General features: G+C 42.7%; 1 protein-coding gene across 2 annotated transcripts in view; it reads right to left on the bottom strand.

Moving 5' to 3' along the window:
- The window catches only part of ALG1 (ALG1 chitobiosyldiphosphodolichol beta-mannosyltransferase), a 236,930-nt gene that overhangs the window by 100,896 nt on the left and 112,066 nt on the right, over positions 1-23,968 (bottom strand). For both annotated transcript variants that reach the window (XM_085628273.1, XM_085628274.1), the window contains exons 8-9: positions 22,604-22,642; positions 7,602-7,661 (exon numbers count right to left, since the gene is read on the bottom strand). In XM_085628273.1, the coding sequence (XP_085484399.1) occupies positions 7,602-7,661; positions 22,604-22,642 (99 nt within the window). The remainder of the gene's footprint in view (positions 1-7,601; positions 7,662-22,603; positions 22,643-23,968) is intronic.

Here is a 23,968-nt window from a genome sequence, read left to right as displayed (position 1 = left end):
GTAAGCCTGTCTTCAATAGCCATTCATGGAGGTAGGGGAAAGCTGCAGTGACAAACCTCCAAAGGTTTGCTGCAACCTCCACAATCTCTTTCGTGAACACCCAGGGCCACTGTTGAGGATGAAGAGGAGCACTGCAAACTGAAAAAACTCCTATCCTACCTTCAACTGCAGGTAGTGTCTTTGACTGCAGGACGGGTACATGAAAGTGGGTGTCCTGAATGAACAGAGCACCCATCCAGTGGCCTGGATCCAGGACAGACAGACTCAGGGCCAACTTGAAATAGTCCTTCAGCAAAACATGAGTTCAAAGGGCGGAAATCTGAAAAAGGACGAAGTCTTCCATCTTTCTTTGGGATGAAGAAATAGCAGGAGTAACAGCGATTCCCTATTTCCAGGTCTGGAAACGCCACTATTGCTCCTTTGGCTAAGTGAGCCTGGACTCCTTGAAGCAAGATGAAGAGGTGCTGATGGGAGGGGTGGCGGGTACAGCACCATTGAATAATCTGAAGGACCCATCTGTTGGATGTTATATTTTGCCACCCTTGAAGGAAATATCTTCTCCTGCCTCCCACATGGTGGTCGTATGCCACCAAGGGTGATCTAAAGTAGTTTGGAGGCTGCTGTTGTAGCAGCAGGGTGCTGGGAAGTTGGTGGCCCGGACGTTGTCTGCTTGATCACAGTCCTCGAAAGAAGGGTGTCTCTTGTGTGGGCTGTAATCCTTGGCGCTGCCAGTGCGACAAACCTCTGGAGTTGTAGAAGTTGCCAGGAAATTGCCTAGCATGAGTAGAAAGGCCCAAGGAATGTGCCGTGTCCCGGCTCTCTTTAAAGTGTTCCAGTGCAGAATCAGACTTTTGCAAAACACAAAAAACCCGTTGAAAGGTATAGTAATAAGTGACGCCTGCATGTCTCCAGAGAATCCAGTGGATCTTATGCATTCCAAACAGCAAAGCATCTGCTAGTTCCAACCACTCTGTCCAAGCAGTCAGTGGCCAGTCCAGACAGAGTCACATATTTGGCCGCATCCTGACCTTTCTGGATGGTTTGAGCCAGGGAGGCTCGACATTTTTAAGGGACTGCTGACAAGATCTTGTGGACTAGGCCCCTGAGGTCAAGGAAATATCCTCCTACTAAACAGCTGGTCTTGGCCACCCGCAGAAATAGGCTTGTCATTAAAAACATTTATTTTACCCAACTGGCTCAATTCTCTTTAACTCTGTCGTAGCAAAAGATTTAGGGTTTACCCTAGTGGTGGAAGCTTGGACCACCAGACTTTCTGACATGCGATGTTGCTTTAAAAATATCAGGATCAGCAGGCACAGATGTGTGGCGTTTGGCTATCTGCCAGTTTATTGGTGGGAAAGTACAAGGCTTAGCCCAGGTGCCTGGCAATGGCTATAGAGGTACAAACACTTTAGTCAGAACATTTGTCTTGACTTCAATAGAAAGAAGTTGTAAATCCAATACCTCTGCTGTGCATCACCACAGCAAAAGATGCACTTTCCTCCTTAGATGGACTATGGAACAAACCCATCCAGTATGTGTACGAGCGTCCAACCCCCTGGTCTCTTGTAAACCCATATAAAAGTTATCATAATCGTAGTGTGGGTGTTAAAGCACCCCATCCTCCTCACAATCAACTCTGAAGGGTGGCGGACTCTGGTCAGAGTCAGAACCGAAAAGCTGGTAGAGCACTAGAGGGCAGCTTCAAGGTAGAAGCATTGTTCTGGGACAGGACGCGTGGGGGTGGATTCAGGATGCACATCTGTCAAGACCAAGACAAGCTTGGCTCCAAGTTAGAGACAAGTAGTGGTATGGAGCCCTTCTTTGGTGTCAGGAACAGCATCGATGACAAAGGGACCTGCATGGATTTTCGTGCCAGTGTCAAAATCCGCATCAAAGCCAGTGCGGAACCTGAGACGGATTCAGGAGGCATAGAGACTGTGCCGAGATAGAACCGCTGACAGGAACCTGACTGGAGGTCTCTGCCGATCTTTGGGATGTGCCAGACAAAGCTGAAGGCCCCATGGCCTCTTTAATGGCCTCCACCTGTTGCAACATTGCCAACTGCCTGAGAAACTCTAGGTGCATCGGGATAAGCTGCGGAATCCATTCCTCTGTGTGGGACAAGGGACTGAGAGGCACCCTGACATCCATGCAACATCTCTGGCAAAGAGTGGGGGGGACTTGGACAAATCCTGCTTAGGTGTCTTGTGCTTTAGCTTCAACTTCGATTTACCGGAAGACTTGAACTACAATGAGGACCTGTTGCAGGAATTGCTTCAAGAGTGGGAGCGTGTCTGTGCTCTCGTCTTTGAGTGGAAGCAGGCATTGCAAGATTACTTACAGTTTTCAATGATGTACAAGTTCGCGTCACATTCCCAGATTGCCTTAGAAGTAATGAGGGCCCATCTTTGCATTATTTGGAGTCATGCATCAAACCCAAATACCAGAGGCATTCCTTGTGTGGGTCTGTCAGACATTTGCTTGCGACTGTCCTGATGAGACTTAAACCCTGTAGTTTTAGGAGGGCACATGTTCCCTTGCACACTGATTTTTGGACAAAATGTAGCAATAAAACTGGTCAACTGATGACAAAAAGTCGGACAAGATCCGGATCTCATATAAAGCACATCAAAAAAGGACCTGAAATAAGAGTGCAGAGATGGTGCTTATATATGGCTCTATTTGCCACTTCCAGGACAGAATAAAATTAACACTTTATCACCTACTGGTATGCAGGAGCAATGCCATTTTAAATTTTCTGAACTATGGGAAATTCTAAAGGTGAGGATTCTGTAGTTAGAAACATCCATCAGAAATGATCTTATTATTGTATAAAGTTTTAGGCATCTATCACTCAAAATCTGCTGGAAAAAGGGAGAGGTTGGAAACATAAAAAGGAGACAAATAAAGAAGTGAGCGAAGATGATATATGCATTTTTGAAAATACCAGGCCATGTGTAAACACATACTCGGAACTTAGATCTGCCTGCAATGCTCCTAGATTTTTAAGCTAATTTGAAAGCTGCTGTACTAATGAAAGCAGTCTTCTACCACCATGTTCTCAAACTGCTCTTGGGGAAGCTGAAACTAAAATACTATAGAGAAGGGCCACATGAAAAGCCTGACAGAAACCGACATCATAATCCAGACAGCAGAAACGCCGTTCTCAGGGATTAAATTGGGGCCTCCGACTGGCCGATGTGCTCCCTGAGCTCATCGGAATCCAGCCGGAATGACCAGCCCATTTAAACTCCGACCACCTACATTGTTATTAGGCGGTCAGAATTTAAACCAGAGATGTCGGTTTCATAATTGGCCCATTAGTCTTTTAAGTCCCAATCAAGGGCAAAAGTTAACTTCTAAAGCCCACCATGACGTTAGGGAAGGGTGTCAGGCAGAGGCCGACCGCAAGTTCCAGTCCGGGTCCAGGTGCCACTAGTCAGCTGGGTACTTCAAGGAAGTGGCATCTTGTTGTCTCCCCGTAACCACACAGTTGGTCAGCAAACTGACCCTCGGAGTCTGGTTCATTATTCTGGAAACAAGAGGTAGCAGGTCCAGTCCTTCAGGGCTCCTCTCAGGTCACAAACAGCATGTCCAGTCACTCTTCTGGCCTTCCATAGCTCCAGAAAGTGTTCAAGTCTGTGCCTGAAGGCGACACATTGTCTGGAACCAACTAGATGGGAGGAATGACTCCTGGGCATACCCCAATGTGGTAAAAATTCCTCGGGCAAATCCTACCCACTTTTTCAGTAGTTACTGTTTGATTCACTGCAAACAGGCCAAAAATGTCATGTGTCACACAGCATTTTGAAAATGGTGAAAGTCTTGGGGCAGCACCACATTTGGGCTCTCAGGGCTGTGGTGTATGTATGTTGGGGCAGTATACTATGGTAATCCTAGCATTCTCCCACATTTAACACTACAATGCAGTATGAGGCAGGCACTCTACCAACAACAAACCAAGAGACAGACGACTGTTCGAACAAAAGCAGGGTCCTCCAGAAACTGAAAAGTAGATACACAAGAATTGTTTTACCATCCTGATCTCCCCGTTTTAAATGTGTCCCAAGTGATACATATGGCTCAAGCAAGATTTGACACGGTCATCAAAAAGGATGCCCCCCCTGCATATTCTTTGCCCTTTCAGGTCAGCCTATTGTTCACTCCTGGGAGGCATTTTATACCCTTTTCACACCTTTTCAAGGATGGACACAGGCTGATAATTGGAGAAATATGCTAATCAGTCTGCTGATGGTTCAGACAGGTAAAGGGTAACTTTCTAAAATTTACTTTGCCTTAATATTTATTCAAAAATCTAACTTCACAGTTACAGTAGTATTTTAATGTGTACTCTTGTTGTCTACAATGGACAGCCAGGCCTTGTCACAATAGGAACATGTCAGTATTATTTTTCTACATGTCCCACTTTTAAATACCTTGAATACTACCTTGTGGGCTACAAAGCTCACATAGGGTGACTTTCTAATGTTTAAGCGGGAAGTTGAATTGGTTTCAGATTACACATGTACAAAGCTGTGCAAACCTAGGAAGAGCATGTCACAAATTTGCTTAACAGCCTTCTGTAGGACCAGTTTTCCAGTACCCCCATAGTAAAGGCAGCCGGAACCTTCAGGAGTCCTAATCGTTGAAGCTCGGGACAGTTAACCACGTATCTCTGATATGCAGGCTTTCTCCATGGGCACGGACAGATTTCATACACGAACAGGGGTTGACGGAGGCACTCTTTATGGTACATGCCAACCTGGTGCGATACATCAAGCGACATTAGTCATCGGATGGGACCGAACCCGACACAAATGAATTAGTTCATTCACTACACTTGATTGATGGAGACTGGCAGACACTTGATTTGCTGGTTGTATCGTAGTATCCGCTCACACCAACCCTCACCTCTTTTACCAGTGTGACGCAACTGGGAGAGAAATATTAACAGAACACTCCTAGACAAAGAGTGTAAGACAATATTAGAATACCCCAAGTGGGTATCCCGCAACTCACAACTCAAATTCATACAATACATGGTAACGTAGCTTGCATACCTCACACCACATAAGTTACACTCCATTTCCCAAAGAATTACAGCCGCATGTCCCAGATGCCCCGAACAAGATTCCAATTTGCTTCACCCCAGTCGCCAGATGGGGTCTTACGTAGTATTAAGCTTAGTTAATTGTTATGTTCCTAAAGCTGGGTTGAACTACTACAGATAACCACGACTCTACCAACATGGCACCTGTCACTATGTACTCACTGCTGTATAAGACGCTGACTGTCACTCATTTCGAATACGTTGTTATCAAATGTGTCCCAAAGAAATCACGGATGATGTATATGTATGTTATTACATGGAATTATGTTTTTTGAAAAACCGATAAAATCGGTTACAATTTTTTTTTTAAATCTCTAGTAATAGAAATAAAGCAAATAAAAAAGCAGGCACCTGATAGCTTTACCTGCACTGTGGGCATATTTATTTTTCATGCAAAAGCAAACAGATGAATCTGTGGACTGTGCTACGAAAACTATACTTTTTATGAGACAGTATTATGCACTGTGATGCACCCATGTGGGTAAATGTTTTCCTCATACTGCATTGATAACAGCTACATGGCATAACCACAACTACCAATACATGAATGGTGACAAAATTATCTCTCTGTCGAGTTTCTTTAAAACAATGGTATTTAATGAGCAGGTCCATGCCCCAACACTCATATAAGATGACTTTTATGGTTCTACTACTAGAAAGAAAAAACACAAATGCTTTTGCTTTACTACAAGACAGGCCCAAAGCTCTGTTCATGATATGGTATGCTCAGTTTTCACACAAGCTGAAGAAACTATTGAAGAATTATTGTATGTAAGAGTAACACTGAGAATGCAAGGTCCTGTATTTTTAATATAATACAGGATTTGAAATATTTCTAGCAAGAAGCTGCACCATTTCTGAATGGAAACGGGTATTTGTCTAATTGTAGTTACAAAAGTGAATAGAAAGTGCTTCTGGGTTTTGGTTATGTGAATAGACTATGGTTCTGATGTCTTGTATGCCACAGTTATTTATTATCTACTTCTCTTTCCTTTTGGCCCACTGATCTTTGGATCATTTCAAGTTTATTTTGATGTGGAATCAGAGAAAATGTATGCCTACCCAAGTACAGATTTATTTTTTCATAGCGATGTGTCTCTCCAATGAGTAAGTACCAGGGTTTTTGTCTGCTCTTTTCTTTTCATCATCAAGAAATCTAGAATGAGGAGATATCATTTTTTGATTGGTCCCAGACAAACCCACTTCATGTAGAGTCCTCTGCAACTGTCTAGATTCCAACAAAGGATTCCCTTTTCTATTTGGGAAAAGTCTTTAGTGTCCGAGTTTTGCCTTTGGTAATTTCTAGAGTCTCCCAGTTTGTGCCAGATGGTTCTTGTAACCTAGCCAGTTTAGGTGAGACTTTCTACTGCATCTCCTGGTGCAGGTGTCTCCTTCTGAACTTCAGAGATTCTAAATGCTCTTGTGAGATGGAGGCCTTTTGCGGATAGCATTCTTTTGCTGAGTGAAACTTGTAGAGCTTCTCTCCTCTAATATTTCCTCTTCTGCTACCTTGTATTTTGTCTACCAATTTTTGGGGGCACTGGATTTTGAGTGTACTTCAGTATCAACATCTGCGTTCTTGTCTCTTGTTTCTCTCGTCTCAGTTTCCTAAATCTGTGTTTTCTTGTTCTCTTCTTCCTGATGAACTTCATTATCATTTCAGGCAAACAGTTAATGGATGGCTCTTCTTTGGAGGTCAAATGGAGTTTCCTTGTCCACTTTCGCTACCTGGTCTTCTGACTGCAATTACCTCTTTGAATTGGGTTGGCAAACCAACAATTTGGCAGATGCTTTGTTAAATGAAAATATCTGTAGGCTCTACAGACTGTATTTATCCCCCTTCAACTGTTTCATTGTTTGGCTTAAACATTAACCATTCAATGTTGAGCGTTCTGTTGACCTGAAGTTAGTAGTTCATCGTTTCTTCTTTCACTGAGTGTTGTTCAGGTGAGATGCGTCCCCTCTTACACTTGTCATCTCCAACCACACTTTCTATGCTGCCTTGCTAAGGCCGGACTTTCATCTTAGCTAATTGTGCTTTACTATGCTTAACTTTTACTTCTCAAGGATGAGACTTCATTACTTAGGATAGTTCTTCTGACACTTACAGTGCTGCGCATCATCAGATACCGCTGAACTTGCCTGAGTCCTTCCTAAACCCCATCCATGCATTTTTGTGGCATGCCTCAAAAACATAACATCAAACAGAATCTACATGCTCAGGGAAGTCAATGCTTCTTTCTGCCACTCTCCACCGGTCAGCCTTAGAAACAATATGTCTCCTCAACAGTTGTCCCAAAGAGCCCATTTCAATTCATGTCCTTCATGGCTAGGGTCTTTAGGAGCGCAAACCTGTTAAACTGGTTTGAAAGAATGGCACCTTCACACCAATATATAGACGGATTAATACAAAAAGAGAAATTTGTCTGAAAAAACCTTCTACATTTTAAACAGAAATGTAAAACATTGAGCAAGTGAATTTAGTTACCTGTTATGGCACACACAAGCGAAGGAAGTTTGGCCCCATCTTTTATGAACTGTTCGTAATCTACAAGGAAACAATTTAAAAAATAAATAAAAGTACATTTATTTTTAAAGGCAAACGTGAGTTTTTTTGTTTATAAATATCTTGCAGCAACATGTAAATCACCAATAAGCTCGAAGGAAGCAGTATTTCATTTCTGACTGCAAATAGGCAATGAAGTAATTTCCATCCTATCAATCAATAATCCAAGTTCCTAGGATACTATGCAGGGACTTTAAGTGTTTTTCTCTGTTCCCTCCTTTGCACTCGAGACAAGTCCAAATGAAGTGTCTGTTTAACTATTAGGGATACAAAGAAATCATTAAGAGTACCATGTAAAAACAATGTAAATATTGTGGCATGAAGCTATGAGTTAAACAATCCTAAAACATGCAGCAAATCACAACAGTCAATTGCAAGTAATGTTCTTGTAAAATGGGGCCATGGTACACATAATTTACAGTAGACAGTTTATTACATTATACCTAACGGAAAGCACCACAGAACCCATGCATTGGTCTGCCTCCGAACACTGCTCCAACTGATTTTTTTAAAATTACTGTCAAATATCATTGTTTGAATCATTTTCTCCTAATTGTCCAAAGGCTAGTAAGTTTTCAAAGGTTATTTTCTCACTTTCTCCAAGTCAGTTCATAAATAAAATATTTTTATCTCTTAATGCTGAAGTTTGGACCAAATGCGGCGATCATGTAATTATTAAAAACCTGTTTCCAGCTAAGGCAAATAGTCCTAGTGGTAAATTCTGCATGGTTTGACACAAAACCTAGTACAACATCTATATTCACACAGGCAACTTTTTATTAACAACCCCCAACAAGTATCACAAATATCTCAGGTGCACATAAGAATTGAAGGTACTCACAAAACACGTACCCTAAAACACAACCACTCAGTGTACCCAACTGAGAAGTCCAAAACTGTCTCCAACCACCCCAAGAATACTTGCCATACGTGTAATGCTAGCTCCACAGTTCCGTACCCAATACTAAAGTTCAACATCACACCCATAGCTTCCCAGGTGCAAACTGAGGCAATCAAATTCAAGGATTACTCACCAGTATCCTTTCCACCAAACTGGAGAACAATCTGTTGGTTAAGTACTAAAGATGCTCCAAATGGATATTATGGTACCTTTCAAGAAGCTCTCCCTTATTGTATACCAGGAGTCCCTTGTACCCAAAACGAAACAGCCCATTCCAAAATGGATTTTGGTGTTCGTGGAAGGGACTTTTCTTTCCCAAACTAGCTGAACTAGATGAGGCATTAATGGCTGCCAATAGATTTTTTTATAGTTTAGAGTGGAAATTGGTATTTGGGTGGCAAAGTATGTTATAGGGTTTTGGGTGGGTAAGGGTATATGGTTGGTAAGGGATTTTGGGTGGCTGTTTTAAGTTGAGAGATTAAGTCCCCTTGAATCCTGAGGGTCCCTAGGGTCCAACTAGCCCACTAGGTACCTCTAGTAAGTGCCACAGAGCTGTGTTGCAAAGACATGTAAAAAGGGGCACAGCCTGGACCACCTGTCTGCAACGCAGCGCAGTGGCGCATACTGGAAGCACCTGGTGGGCTAGTTGGCCCCCAGGGTCCCTCAGGATTGAAGGTGAATTATTTCCACAACTTAAAACGCGCCTCAGGGCGTGTTTGCACACGTCACCTCAGGCCCCGTCCCCTCCGTTCACCACTGTGTAAACACGCCCTGTGGCCGTTTTCAGTTGAGAGATTAAGTTAATTTGAAACCTGAGGGTACCTAGGGTCCAACTAGCCCACTAGGTACCTCCAGTAAGCGCCACCGAGCTGCGTTGCAGAGAGGTGTAAAAAGGGGCACGGCCTGCACCACCTCTCTGCAACGCAGCGCAGTAGAGCTTACTGGAAGCACCTGGTGGGCTAGTTGGCCCCCAGGGTCCCTCAGGATTGAAAGGGAATTATTTCCCCAACTTAAAACATGCCACAGGGCGTGTTTGAACACTTCATCTCAGGCCCCGTCCCCTCCCTTCACCACTGTGTAAACGCGCCCTGTGACCGTTTCAAGTTGAGAGATTAAGTCCCCTTGAATCCTAAGGGTCCCTAGGGTCAAACTAGCCCACTAGGTACCTCCAGTAAGCGCCACAGAGCTGCGTTGCAGAGAGGTGTAAAAAGGGGCATGGCCTCAGAACACCTGTCTGCAACGCAGCTCCCTGGCGCATACTGGAGATATCTGTTGGGCTAGTTGGCCCTCAGGGACCCTCAGTATTGAAGGGGAATTGATTCCCCAACGTACAACTCACCAGGGGCCGAGTTTGCAGAGTGCTGCAAGGAGGGGGCATGGTCTCCGGCACGATGCTGGTCTTTTATTGATTTTTATTTTTTTAAGAAGGGGGGCTGTGTGGCCCCCCTTCTTTTTCTAATTTATTGGCCCTGGGGACCCCATCCCCCAGGGCCTGACCCCTAATTTTTTTTTTAGAAAAAAAAAAATTTGGAAGGGGGCCCCCCTCCCGAGGCCTTAATCAGACCCGGGGACCCCAACCCCCGGGGCATGGCCTTTTTTTTTTTAAGTCTTTAGGAGGGGGCTGCGTTGCCCCCCTCCTCAGGCCACTCATGGCCCCGGGGACCCCATCCCCCGGGACCGGCCTTTTTTTAATTTATTTTTTAATATATTTATAGGAACACCTAGGACATGCTGGACAAACCATACGTACCTATCACCATGACGATTTGCGTGATATTCATTAAAAGGCGACTATGCATACAATGAATCCACGTGGAATGTATTTACACCGCTAGTGAAGCTCTGACGTGTCCGACGCCCTACCGTGCCTAATCCCGGCACCCCTGCCGGTGGGTACTCTCCAAGTAGACACCCTTGTCGTTTATTTATACAAACATGGGTAGCTATTGACGGGCACATTTAATACACACGCACACCAAGCCATTCAAACGGGATTCGACAAACATTCGACCAAACTATGCAAGAAACCCCCCTCACGGTTAATAAAACACACATCCACCGCCGGATGTGTAATACTTTTTATTTCACTCTCTGGAAAGGAGGCGAACCTCACTTGAGAGTCACAGCGTGCTCCTGGCTGAGCCGAATGCTGTGTTACACCCACCAGTGCCCGCCGAATGCCACACACCTCTGTGTTGTATTCCACCAGCTAGTGTGTATGCTATGACACTCTCTAGCCGATGTGCACTGTAACACCACCCCGTGAATATGTCATGCCACACTTGCCTTCGCACGGGTTATATTGTCCCATCTAACACGCCTTCCTCGATGCCTATGTTATAACGCACAGCGCTATGCAATACATATTACAATCTGGGATCCATATCTTTGTCACAGTGCATTTGCAACGTTACACTCCCCAGCACATATTTTATATTACAACTTTAGAGACTAGTTAGGTCACACAACACTGCCCTGTGCATATTACACTCCAAGGTGCATATCGCATAGCACACGCTAGTGCCTGTGCTATCTCCCGCTCTCCAATGAATCTGTTATTGCGCACAATGTATTGCATATTATATTTCACGCCCCGGTTTATCTTATATCACACTTTTTGGTGCATAGTTTATACCATACACTAGATCTAGTTTTCATTTTCAGTCGTGCTCTCAGGACTATACTCTATTTAACACTGCGTTCACCTACCCTTTTCACGGGCATTACATTTTGCGATGGGGGTGGAGGGTCAGGGGGTGTTTCTGCCAATTGAGCCCGGAGTCACAGTCACAAACGTCCTCTTCTTCCTGAATAAAAGTGAGATTATGCTGCATACTTGTTCATATTTTAAGTAGTTCGCACAGACACACATTTTAAAAACAATAAAGTTCCTAATACCCGCCTTCTCTGAACAGTTAGCTTGCTGCCCCATCTACCTCCTCCCTATCCTCTGTTGTCTGAATCCATGGACTAGCCTCCTCCGTCCTGCCATGCATGGTCTGATGTGCTGCCACTGCCCTCCATTTAGCATGATGTACCAGTCCACTCCTCCTGCCCTCCATTGCCCAATTCTATGCCCCATCATTGACCTCCTGCTTAGCCTCTGTGCTTAGCTTGCTGCCCCTATTCTCCTTCCACCTGCCCTCCGATGTCTTTGTGCATGCCCCAGCTCCATTCTTTTTGCCCACCATGTTCCATGAACCTGCCACTCCTATCTACTCTGAGTGTTCTGTTGAGCTGCCACTCCCCTCCCACCTGCCTAGCATTGTCAGATGACTAACCTGTCCCTGCCACCTCCACCCTGCCTGTCCACATTCCATACCCCTATCCCCTTCCTCCTTTCCTCCATGGTCCATTTTACTGCCACACCCTTCTGCCCTCCCTGGTCTGTTGTGCTGCTACTGCTCCTCCTGCCTGCCCCACGTGGTCTGTTGTGAGGCCCCTTCCCCTGAACTCTGGTCTGTGCCCAGGTCCTGACCCTCCCTTCTATCCTCCATGGTCCTTTGTGCATGTCCCTGCACCCTCCTTCTTGCCCATCATAGCCATTGTGCTGCCACTAACCCCCCCGCTTGCCATGCATGGTCTTCTGTGCTGCCACGGTCCCTCCCACCTTCCCTGTGTGGTCGGCTAGCTGCCCCTGACCCCCTCCCACCTTCCCTCCATGGTCTGTGTGTATGCCATCATAGTCTCACTGTTGCTCTCCATGGTGTGTCTTGCTTCAAGTGCCCATCCTGCCTGACCTCCATGGTCATCTAGCTGCTCCTGCTCCTGCCCTGCACCCTTGCCCCCAGCCCTGTTTCCATGTGCAGACCCCTATTCCCTCCCTCCTGGCTTGTCTGTTCCATTGTAATGCCCCTGATCCGTCCCTCTTGCCCTTTATGGTCTGTTATGCTGCAGCTTTCTCTCCTGTCTGTCCATTATGGTCAGTTAGCTACCATTGCCTCTTTCCCCTCTGTTCTCTGTTGTCCACGTGCATGGTCCTGTCACCTTCCTATTGCTTTCTATGGATTGTTGTGCTGCACTCCCGTTCCGCATGCCCTGTGTGGTGTATTGTGCTGCTGCAAACCCTGATGCCTGCCGTGTAGGGTCAGTTTGGTGCACCTCTCCATGTCGCTCCTGTCCTCTGTTATCCGAGTCCAAGTCCCTACCCAAATTCCTCCTGCCTTCCATGATCCAATGTACCATACTTGCGAACATTTTTAACTTGGTAAGAGGAAGACTTTGAAAAAAAAATGGGGTATTGATTTTCCCCTTTGATTTACATTGAAAAAGAGGAGATTGTAGACAGGTCAAATAAAGCCCATTTGAGCTTAAAAACATTGGACATTTCCTGGCTGAATCAGGTCTGTTGGCATGTATGGTTGTACTACCACTGCCTCTTCCTTCTGGCCACAATGGTCTATTATATTGCCACAGCCTCTCTTGTCAGTCCTGTATTGTTGGTTTGTTGCCCCTGCCCCCCTTTCCACTGTCCTCCATAGTCTGTTGTGCTGCCACTGCTCTTCCTGCCTGCCCAGTGTGGTCAAATTGTTGCCTCTGCTCCCTCCTACCTGCCCCTGGCCTCTGCCTGTCAACAGTATCCTAATGAACAACTAGATTGCTAACATTCTAAATTTATTACAAAAGTGTGGAACGCCTGACGTCATCTTGATGTAATCAAAACTGTAATACCTAGAGCATTTCCTTTAGAAATTACATATATGAGAACGTATTATTTGCATCAAAATTATGGTTAGTGCTCTAAAAAACTAAAATGAGGACATATTTTCTGAGTTTTCAAATATCAACAAAGCACTTTTAATTATATGTTATGTTTTTTTATCCAATTGACCACTTGATTAAATGTTGCACTTAGGCGAGAGGATGTGGTGTTACTTCCAGAGCTGCAGACTTAGCAACTGGGGAACCAGGTTGGAGTTTCTGCTTCAGCTCAACATTCTGTGATTCTGGTCAAATCACTTAATCTACCCATGTCTACAACCAAAATGAATTCGATCTTGTGTGATGTAACCAATGCTCATGTAAAGCACTCCAATACCTGACAAGTCTGCACTATATAAAACTGCAAAAACACAAAAAATGTGTTTTGCACACCTCTGTCATTGGGCTACATGTGGGCTACATCTTGGTGATATTTGTGCTGCATTTGGGCTCTTTTGTCTCTGGTGGCCATCTTGGGAGATTTATTTGTTATGAAGTTTCCTAATTTCTTCATTTACTGCAGTCTCCTCAGTAGGAAATGCTTTCAGTTTTTTACTTTGATTCCATCAAGAAGGTATTCAGATATGTCACACATTTGCCATAAATTCTGAATGTTAGCACTCTAGTTGCTCATTAGATCACTGTAGTAAAGCTACTGCTCACCACAGAAGTCTGCTGCTGGTATTAAAAGTGCATGTTTCAGTCTGCATGTCAGAATTTTTTAATGAAGTAGAAGAGGATTTGAGAAGTCACTCAAAATGTGCCCTAATTTTTCTTTCTTCAGCACTAATCATAATTTCTATGGCAAAATGAACCCCCTCATTTTGTTCCTTTGTAAATTAAATGTTTTAAGTGTTACCAGTTTATTCCAATCAAGATGGCTTCAGTTGTGCCATACTTTTGTCATAAGTAAGACTGTTAGCGCTCTAGTTGTTCTTAAGAACACTCTGGGACATTCTGTCATTGGGCTATACTTGGGCTACATCTGGGTGATATTTGGGCTACATTTGGGCTCTTTTGTCTCTGGTGGCCATCTTGGGAGACGTATTGGTTATGAAGTTTCCTAATTTCCTCATTTACTGCAGTCTTCTCAGTAGGAAATACTTTCAGTTTTTTACTTTGGTTCCATCAAGAAGGCATTCAGATGTATCACACATTTGCCATAAATTCTGAATGTTAGCACTCTAGTCGCTCATTAGATCACTGTAGTAAAGCTACTGCTTACCAGGGAAGTCTGCTGCTGGTATTCAAAGTGCATGTTTCAGTCTGCATGTCAGAATTTTTTTATGAAATAGAAGAGGATTTCAGAAGTCAAAATGTGCCCTAATTTTTCTTTCTTCAGTACTAATCATAATTTCTATGGCAAAATGAACCCCCTCATTTTGTTCCTTTGCAAATTAAATGTTTTAAGTGTTACCACTTTATTCCAATCAAGATGGCTTCAGGTGTGCCATACTTTTGTCATAAGTAAGACTGTTAGCGCTCTAGTTGTTCTTTAGAACACTCTGGGAAGCTGCAGTAGAACACAAAGGAATGAAATGACAGTCTCTGCCCTTGTTGGATGTACATGTTTTACTGAGAATTTAAGACTTCGTTCTCACATGACTGAGAAAGATAATGTGAATTTACAGAAAATATCCTCTCAGTTTAGCTTATAGATCACCTTCCAAACCTCTGTGGGAAAAGCATGAGAAATTAGTTTTCTCTCAAACATGATTCATGATATCCCAGCAGAAGGCTTTTTCACATGGTAAAATCACCTTAGAACACACCACAATTCCTAAAATGAGTATGGTACCATCAACAAATGATTTATAATGTAACTAAAGTCTTAAAACCTTCTATTAACTGCAATGCTTTTTAAAGAGGTGCCCAAGATGACTGCCAACACTTCTTGGATGAAGTGCTGACAGCCAATCAGATCTCATGATGAGATGTGTGGTTAGGCTCCGCCTAGATATATATGTGATTTTACTTTTGATTTTCTCAGGAACTACTGAATGGATTTCCACCATTTAACCAAAAGGCACGACTCTGAACCAAGGGCTACCTTTTTGCCAAATTTGGTGTAATTCCGTTCAGCAGTGTGGCCCTTACTGGAGGTACCTGGCGGGCTAGTTGGCCTTAAAACGTCCACAGGGCGTGTTTGCACACGTCACATCAGGCCCCCCCCTCCCTTCACCAGTGTGCAAATGCGCCCCGTGGCGCGTTTTAAGAGGTAGTTTTAATCCCCCTGCCCTTTTATGTACTAGGGTCTTACAGAGGAGGTCATGCTAATCACAGGGGTACCCCAACGCATAGTGTTCCCTAGTGTATGTAGGTGTTTTCATTGTATTCTAAGTGTCTTTTAGCATAGCACTGGCTCTAGGCCTGGCTAGTCAGAGTCAGTTACCACCAGTACCCATCTGAAAAAGTTGTGGGCACAGGATGATTTTGCAACAAGGCCTCTTTCTGCTCCTCTGTTGGTTCTTTCTGCACGTCTTGCTTCTTCCTGCAACTTTCTTTGTCTTTGTGAACTCCTGTTGCTTCTTTCTGCATTTCTTTTTTTTCTTTCTGTGCGTTGTTTCTTCTTTCATCACATGTCCTACCTCTGTAGGCATAGTTAGAAACTAGCATTTAAAAAACCTTTGAAATTCACTAAAAAACCATAGGTTTCAGGCACGTTATAGTTAGAAATTAGCATTTAAAAAACCTTAGAAATTCACTGAAAAAACCATAGGTTTTAGGGAAAGTTATAGTTAGTTGGACATTTCACTCGTACAAAACCATAGAAATTCCCCCCTTAGTTAGTTCCGCCAACTATAACTTGCGCCCCCGCAATGCACTGCTGATGACATCACATATTACATCACTCATGACATGGTAAGTGATATCACTTACTTCACATACCCATTATGTGAGAGAGAGGTTTGAAAGGAGAGGTCGTGCCATCCACATCCTCTACTATGCACACCTGTCATCTGAGAGAGAGAGGTCAGACAGGAGAAGGTACTCACTCCCACACACTACTACACACATCCGTCATATGAGATGTCTGATAGGAGAGCCCAGATCATGCACAGACTTTACTGTGCTAACCCGCCATTTGAGAGAGAAGTCCGAAAGGAAAGGTCAGTCCATTCACACACTCTTCTATGTACACCCATTTTTCCCAGAGAGCAGTCTCACCAGAGGCCAGTCCCTTTATGCTCCCTCCTAGGACCACCTGTCAGCCCAGAGAAAGGTCTCACTGGAGAGACTAGTCTCTCAACTCACCCTATGCAGTCAGTCATTCAAAAATTCTTTATTCGGCTAATAAAAGCCATAAAAGCACAAACTAAATACTCCAGCAGCAGTTATTGAGACAAGACAATGGAGCATCATAAATACACAGCAAATAGTTTACACAAGTAATTTTACCTAGAAACATCAAAATAGAGAATAAAAATAAGTATTTGACTCATTGTTAAAAACGCAGACTATAAAAATTCAACATATAAAATTCATCAATTAAAAAAGGGTCATGTACATTTAATCAGGGAAGTACAAATGTATCTATACAGGAGGCAACTTTTACCTAATTCTTATAGCACTAGAAAAATAACTAGCAAGTCCAAAACAGACCATGGGCAGGTAAAGCACCTGCAGGTATAATAATGCTGGCCTTGCTTGGACAAATTGGCATGGGCTCAAAAGCGGAAGAATATATTTTTTATGCAGAGAGACATAAAATTCACAACAAAAGAGTAAAGTGTACTGATCAGAAAAATGGTCACATGGACATGGCCTCGAACCACCCTATGCACATTTGTCACCCGAAAGAGAGGTCACTGCAGAAAGGCCAATCCTACCTCACAACTGTAATCCAAGAGAGGGGCCTCAGCGGAGAGGCCAGTCTTTTGATACACCCTACTATGGTCACCCATCATCTGAGAGGCAAGTCTCAGCAGAGAAAGGCCAGTCTATCTCAAACACTGCTATGCATACTGGTCCCTCTGAGGAGACGTGTCAGTGGAGAGTCCATTCTCCCCTTACACCATACTATAAACTTATTTTAATACTCAGGAAAGCTCGGAGTCTAGAGCCCACTTTCTCCCCATACCCTAGTAGTGGGAACTATAGAGTATAAGTACTGTAATCAAAGAGTTTAAATTCTACCTCCAAATGTAAAATCTCACGGGATCGTAAAAAAGTAGGGAGAATAGAAAAAATATGTCTGAAGAGAGAGGTCAAAGCAGAGAGGCTTATGTGTTTGCAACTCTACTACCCACATCCAAGAATACAGAACGGATATCAATGAGATTATACTAAGTGTTGAAGCTTGAGAGATTCTCGTGAGAGTCAGACAAATACAGGTGTGGAAGTAGGCGTTTGGGTGCTCCCGCAAGACCCTCGCTAGTGTCAGAATACAAAAGAAAAAAAAAAAAAGATTTGAACATGAAAGAATATCATAATATTGCAATAGGGTGGAACAGACAAGAGCCTTTGTGTTTAAAGTGTGCAATGTTCAGTTACACATAGAACTGGATGCATTCCTTGAGGTTATTAAGAAAGAGCCTGTTCCTTTCTGCAGATAAGTGCACTCCTTCTCGCCTGGCACATCAAACTGGATGTTGTTATGATATACAGAGCCCATGCCATGGTCATGACGAAATGCAGAAACTGTTTTATTGACATGCTTTCAGGCTTTCTCAATCTTAGGAGAAAACTCTTTTGACCATTGCTATTTCTGCCGTTGACATATTAGTCTATACAAAGGCGGTGTGAGGAAAGAGAGACATCAATTGTGAAAAGGGCTCCTTCATTTGAATTTCAAGTGCAACACCTGTTATTGTGCCCAAGTGAGTCCCACCTCTGTGCACTATCAGCAGCTCAGGGTACTCCCATCCCAAAATGCTCTCAACCATTAGTAACAAATAATGCCACTTCATACCTATATGACCAATCCAAGTCAATCAATCAATCAATCAAGTGGCCTGTAATGCGCAACTACTCACCCGTAAGGCTCTCAAGGCGCTGGGGGGAAGAGGGGGATGACTTCAGATCTGTCGCAAGGTACTGTGGTTAAGTCGAAGACCAGGTCTTGAGGTCCTTCCTGAATTGGGGCAGTGACGGTGATTGCCTTAGGGAGAAAGGCAGGGTGTTCCAGGTCTTTGCTGCGAGGTAGGAGAAGGATCTTTCACCAGCAGTTGTCTTGTAGATACGTGGGATGGCGGCCAGGGCCAAGTGGTCGGAGCGGAGGTCTCAGGTGGGTGCATGGAACAAGAGGCGGTAGTTGAGGTATGCAGGTCCCGTGACGTGTATGGCTTTGTAGGCGTGTGTGAGGAGCATGAAGGTGATTCTTTTGTTGACTCAGAGCAAGTGGAGGTCTCTCAGGTCACTGGTGATGTGGCTGTAGCTGGGGATGTTGAGAATAAGTCTGGTGGAGCAGTTCTGGATGCTTTGCAGTTTCTTGAGAAGTTTCTGGGTGATGCGGATGTAGAGTGCATTGTCGCAGTCGAGTCTGTTGATGATGCGTGCGTAGGTGACCGTCTCTCTGGACTCAATGGGGATCCACTTGATGATGAGACGGCGTTGATCTGACAGTTCATGGTAAGCAAGAAGTCCAAGATGATGCTGAGATTTTGTGCATGGTCTGTGGGGGGAATTCCAAGATCTTCGGGCCACCAGAAGTCGTCCCAAGCGGAAGGGGTGGAGCTCAGGATGAGGACTTCGGTCTTCTCTGAGTTTAGCTTGAGGCAGCTGTCTTTCATCCAGGTGGCAACAGCCTTTACCCCATCGTAGAAGTTGCTCTTGGCGACTGTGGGTTTGTTGACGAGGGAGAGGATCAGCTGGGTGTTGTCGGCGTATGTACATGTTTGGAAATCCAAGATTCTCGTCAATACCACAATTAATGGCATATTCTCTATCTCAGTGGATGAAGCGGGGCCCAAAATCCAGAGGAAAACTATGGTGCAGTATGGCGAGGTCAGTCACAAGAGGAGTGCTCAGCAGAATGAGTAAGCTTCAGGAGCAATAAGGGGTTATATGGGGAGAGAGAAAAATGAAAGGGTGACAAACTTATAAATGTAATTGGTAGATTTTTGGCAGTTACTTAAGGACCAATGCTGTTTGTATGCTGCACAGTTACTTGATAAACAGTATGAGCTTTTGTATTGGCAGATTTTCTAATTTTGGCTTGATCCTGCAAGAGTCATTGACTAGCTTCTGCAGGTGAAGCGTGATGTGGGTACCTCATACTATCTTGTGAGTCGCATGGAATTTTACAAAGTAACCTTACCATGTGGTCTTTGCTTGATATCGCGAGAGTTTACCAAGCCTGATTGTACAGGGAGATAAAAGAGTGTGTACTACTACAGTACAAGAGCTATTAACTGGTTAAAACAACCACAAAGCAAAACAAATAAAGCAGAGGTTGCGAATGTTAATGATTAGGCTAAAATAAAAGCTTTAGAACGACCATTAAAGGGGACTTTGGCACATGTAATCACGTTTTATTCACTACTGTATTATAGATTAGCATTAAATAACAACTGAAAACATGATAAACAACTGTATACAATAGACAACAATTAAATGTAGACGTTTACGGTCTCAGGGGCGTCTCGCAATCTCTTGCGAGAGTATTGAACCTCAAAAAAACATTGCTGGTGACATGTCTTGATATCAGACTTACAGTAACTGAGAAATTAAACAATTTCCATTGAATATTTATGTGTTTAAGACTCACACACATTTTACCAAGAGTTTGCAAACTGTGAACCATATCCTGTTTGTTACAATAAAAAATAAACATTCTTTTACTAAAATAATGTCTGATCACAACACACAATATAAAGGTGATTCTACCATACATACACTTACAAAAATTATTAACTTAAAAAAAACTAGAAATTCACTAAAAAAAAACAAAGGTTAAACTAACGTTATAGTTTGGCGTAAATTAAAATATCAGTTTTTGTGTTAAGAAAAACCTTAAAAATTCACAGAAAAATCAAAGGTTAAAATAATGTTATAACCACTACTACAGGATGGGGCCCCTGACGACAAATAACAGGTAGGATGGACAGGGGAGACAACCAATTACAATTTAGAAAAACCCAAACTGCCTGGATACGGATAATCGAGTGCTAACAAAGTCACTGGTACATTAGAACATCGCTATACAAACAGAGAAAGTCCCCCACACTAATGAGAAACAGCGCATAGAGAAAAATATATATGATTTTTATTTTTCATATTTTATCAAAATTCATAAAGGTGACATATAGCATAATTTAACTCCGATGTGCATAAATATATATATTCAGTCCCACAATCACACATTCAATCCACACTAACAACCACAGTAACAAATATACTCATACATTCTCCAGACTCAAGAAAAAAAATCAACTTTTGTGATATAATCAAAAACTCAGGATATTTAACATAAAAGGAAGGCTTTTGGAGTAGGTCCAATCTCCAGAAGAATAGCGCTCAATGGAGCGAGTTCGGCAATGTTCAGATTACATCCAGATTGAGATATGAAGCGCGGCGGCCATAATCGTCCTGCGGCGTGCGGGGAACAGAGCTCCCGCCGACTGTTCAATCAGCTGTTCAATCAGCTGTGTCTGAACATTGCCGAACTCCCACCATTGAGCGCTATTCTTCTGGAGATTGGACCTACTCAAAAAGCCTTCCTTTTGCATGTTGAATCCTTCGTCGAGTGGAGTTGGATAACTGTCCCCTATATCCACTCTTCAGCTGTTTTTAGTCAAGTATTTTGGCGCATCTACCCCTGTTTCCCACTTCTGATCTGACTGCCCTGATAAAGGTGTGACCCATATAGGGTTAGACACCGAAACGCGCGCTGGCGCTGGACAACCTTGTGCCTCCGTTTGCTTCCACCTTCTCTTATAAGAAGACACTTGAATGATTATTAACTATCTGTTACTTACTATGTATTTTATATTATGAATGTTAAATATCCTGAGTTTTTGATTGTATCACACAAGTTGAATTTTTCTTGTGGAGTGTGGAGAATGTATGAGTATGTTTGTCACTGTGGTTGTTAGTGTGGATTGAATGTGTGATTGTGGGACCGGATATATATATCTATGCACATCTGAGTAAAATTATGCTATATGTCACCTTTATGAATTTTGATAAAATATGAAAAATAAAAATCATATATATTTTTCTCTATGCACTGTTTCTCATTAGTGTGGGGGACTTTCTCTGTTTGTATAGCGATTTTCTAATGTACCAGTGACTTTGTTAGCACTCCATTATCCGTATCCAGGCAGTTTGGTTTTTCTAAATTGTAAAATAATGTTATAGTTAGTTGAATTTCTCAGTGACAATATTAACGTTTTGAAAAGGAAAGAACACAAACACAGAAATTCATCAGTTATAGTTAGCAGCACTAACTAGATCTTGCGTCCCTGCCAAGCACTGCTTATGACCTGACATACAACATTACTCATGACATATTCTATTACATCATTTATGACATCACTTATGACATCTCAAATGACATCACTGATGACATAATCCAAACTTCACTTTCACACATATTGCTCACTAAATTAGTATGACAGTAAATTCAAAATAGCTCAGGAGAAAATCACCCATTACTAATGCCACGCACTTGCACATTTTGGAAAATGATGCTCATGGTACACGTTTTCACTTGCAGTTCAACTTTGTGTGGCTTAATGGTCTCCAATGGTGGGGTGACTATTATGTTCACGTTTTTATGTGTGGACACAGCGCCTCCAGCTCCAAGGGGCTACATTATCCCTTTCAGTGTGCCTGTTTCAAATTATGCGTAGTGACTGTCATTATTTTTGCATTTCCATTTGTGTGTGGCCAAAGCTTGTTTTTGTGTGACCAGCATCTACATGTGTATAAGCATAGTGTTTGATTTTTATATTAGAAAAAAAGCCAATGATTCAAAAGAAAAATTATATCAAACACTGTGGCGCACAATTTGTTTAAATATGCTTTTATGCCATATCGCCTGTGTTCCAAGTGAACAATGTAAACCATAACACTAGTACCATACGTCCTAAATGCCATAAGATCATAATATAATATGTAGAGTATAGGGATTTGGTACACGCTCACAGGTTAACTGCACATACAAACTGCCCTGATACAACTTAAAAGTTAGATTTCTGTTGTGAAAATGTAGGATGAGCTGCATAAGAAAAAAAGAGGGAAAAAACAGCCTTGCAACTCGCAGAGCAACAAAAATAAGAACAGCATGTAAGATATAAGGTAAATGCACAGTGAGCAGATACAGACAACTATTTATTCTGAAAAACGATTAGATTATTATTTTTTCATTTAATCTTACCTTCCAAGGCTTTTAAGAGAATGGAAAAATCTTCATCCTCTGTGGAGAAAAAATAAAATTTTGTACACTGATAATATTTATGTGAAAAAAAAAACAAAAAAAACATGACACAATAAAATATTAAAGTGTTTTATCTAAAGTTACACATTTGTTCAAACTCTTGCACTCTATATATCCAACCTAAATTAAGAACGTTGGGGTCAATTAGCCGTAGTAAACTTCCTGTTTCTTCCTCTTTCCTTTCCGCCACAAATTGTTCTCCTACACCTGAAAAACACTTATTTTTGTATGTGGTTTTATGAAACAGAACTATGCTTTGACCACTGTACATGAATGGGCACACGTCAAATATACAGGTGATTAGATCAACACAGCAGTGAGTGTTTCAACTAAACAAGCACAGTATTACGTTCCAATTCTCCTGTATGAGATATACTTCCAATAAACATGATGTTGGTCAGTCCAGTTTCAATCATATTGAGATTTACTAAAGAAAGAATAACAGAAATAAAAACATATATATAACAGTTCATGCATTGGAGTAACGTTTTGAAGATCTAGTGACAGCACACACATTTTTTACAGGAATAAATCAAAGCTGTACACCAACTCATTTTCTGATGAAGCCCCGTTAGGAGGCACTGGGTAGGCAGTTTCCTGATCTATGAAGCATCTGTGTAATGTACCCCGGCCCTCTTCTATGCCGATTCACGTTATTATTGTAAGATAGGAATGAGGGCTCCTCTTATCTCATATATTAGCTTCGATCACCAAGTTGATACTGGAGGAGAGCTAAACATTTTCCATGTGTGAACTACCTTGAAATGTGTAGTCAATAACATGTGGGTTAAGAGTTTACCTGATTAAGTTCTATACCTGTGACATCTTTGATGCAGGTCAGAACTTTCCTGCAAAAAACATCCAAGCGCCCTGCAGGCCCACTAAATATGAGCCATCGTCCCTCGTTCTCCACAGCCCTTCCATCAATCTTCTTTAGACCAAAAAAAGGCCATCAGGCACACAGGGGGTCAGGTGATTTCTCATAAGACATATATGTGCCTTTTTATGTGTTTACAGCATACTAAGTAGGTAGGTGCCCTGAACCAGATATTAAGTCATAAGTCCTCCGTTATTTCCGTCCCCACCTCAGTTTCCCAAGACGAAAAAAACGAAGGTTTGGGACAATTGTGGGCATTTTCTAAAAAACCTATTGTATTTTTGTGTTCTATTCTGGAAGAGCACTGGCTATTCAGTAGGTGTTCCATGGGATTCAAATGCATCAGCTGTGAGATCTGAAAGGCATCTTCTCTACAAAGGGGGCTGGCACAGCAACAAGAATCAACTGTTCTTATTGTAAACTCATCA

Source organism: Triturus cristatus, chromosome 10, assembly GCF_964204655.1.
Source record: "Triturus cristatus chromosome 10, aTriCri1.1, whole genome shotgun sequence".
Classification (NCBI taxonomy): Eukaryota; Metazoa; Chordata; class Amphibia; order Caudata; family Salamandridae; genus Triturus; species Triturus cristatus.
This window is presented reverse-complemented; position numbering and strand designations above follow the sequence as displayed.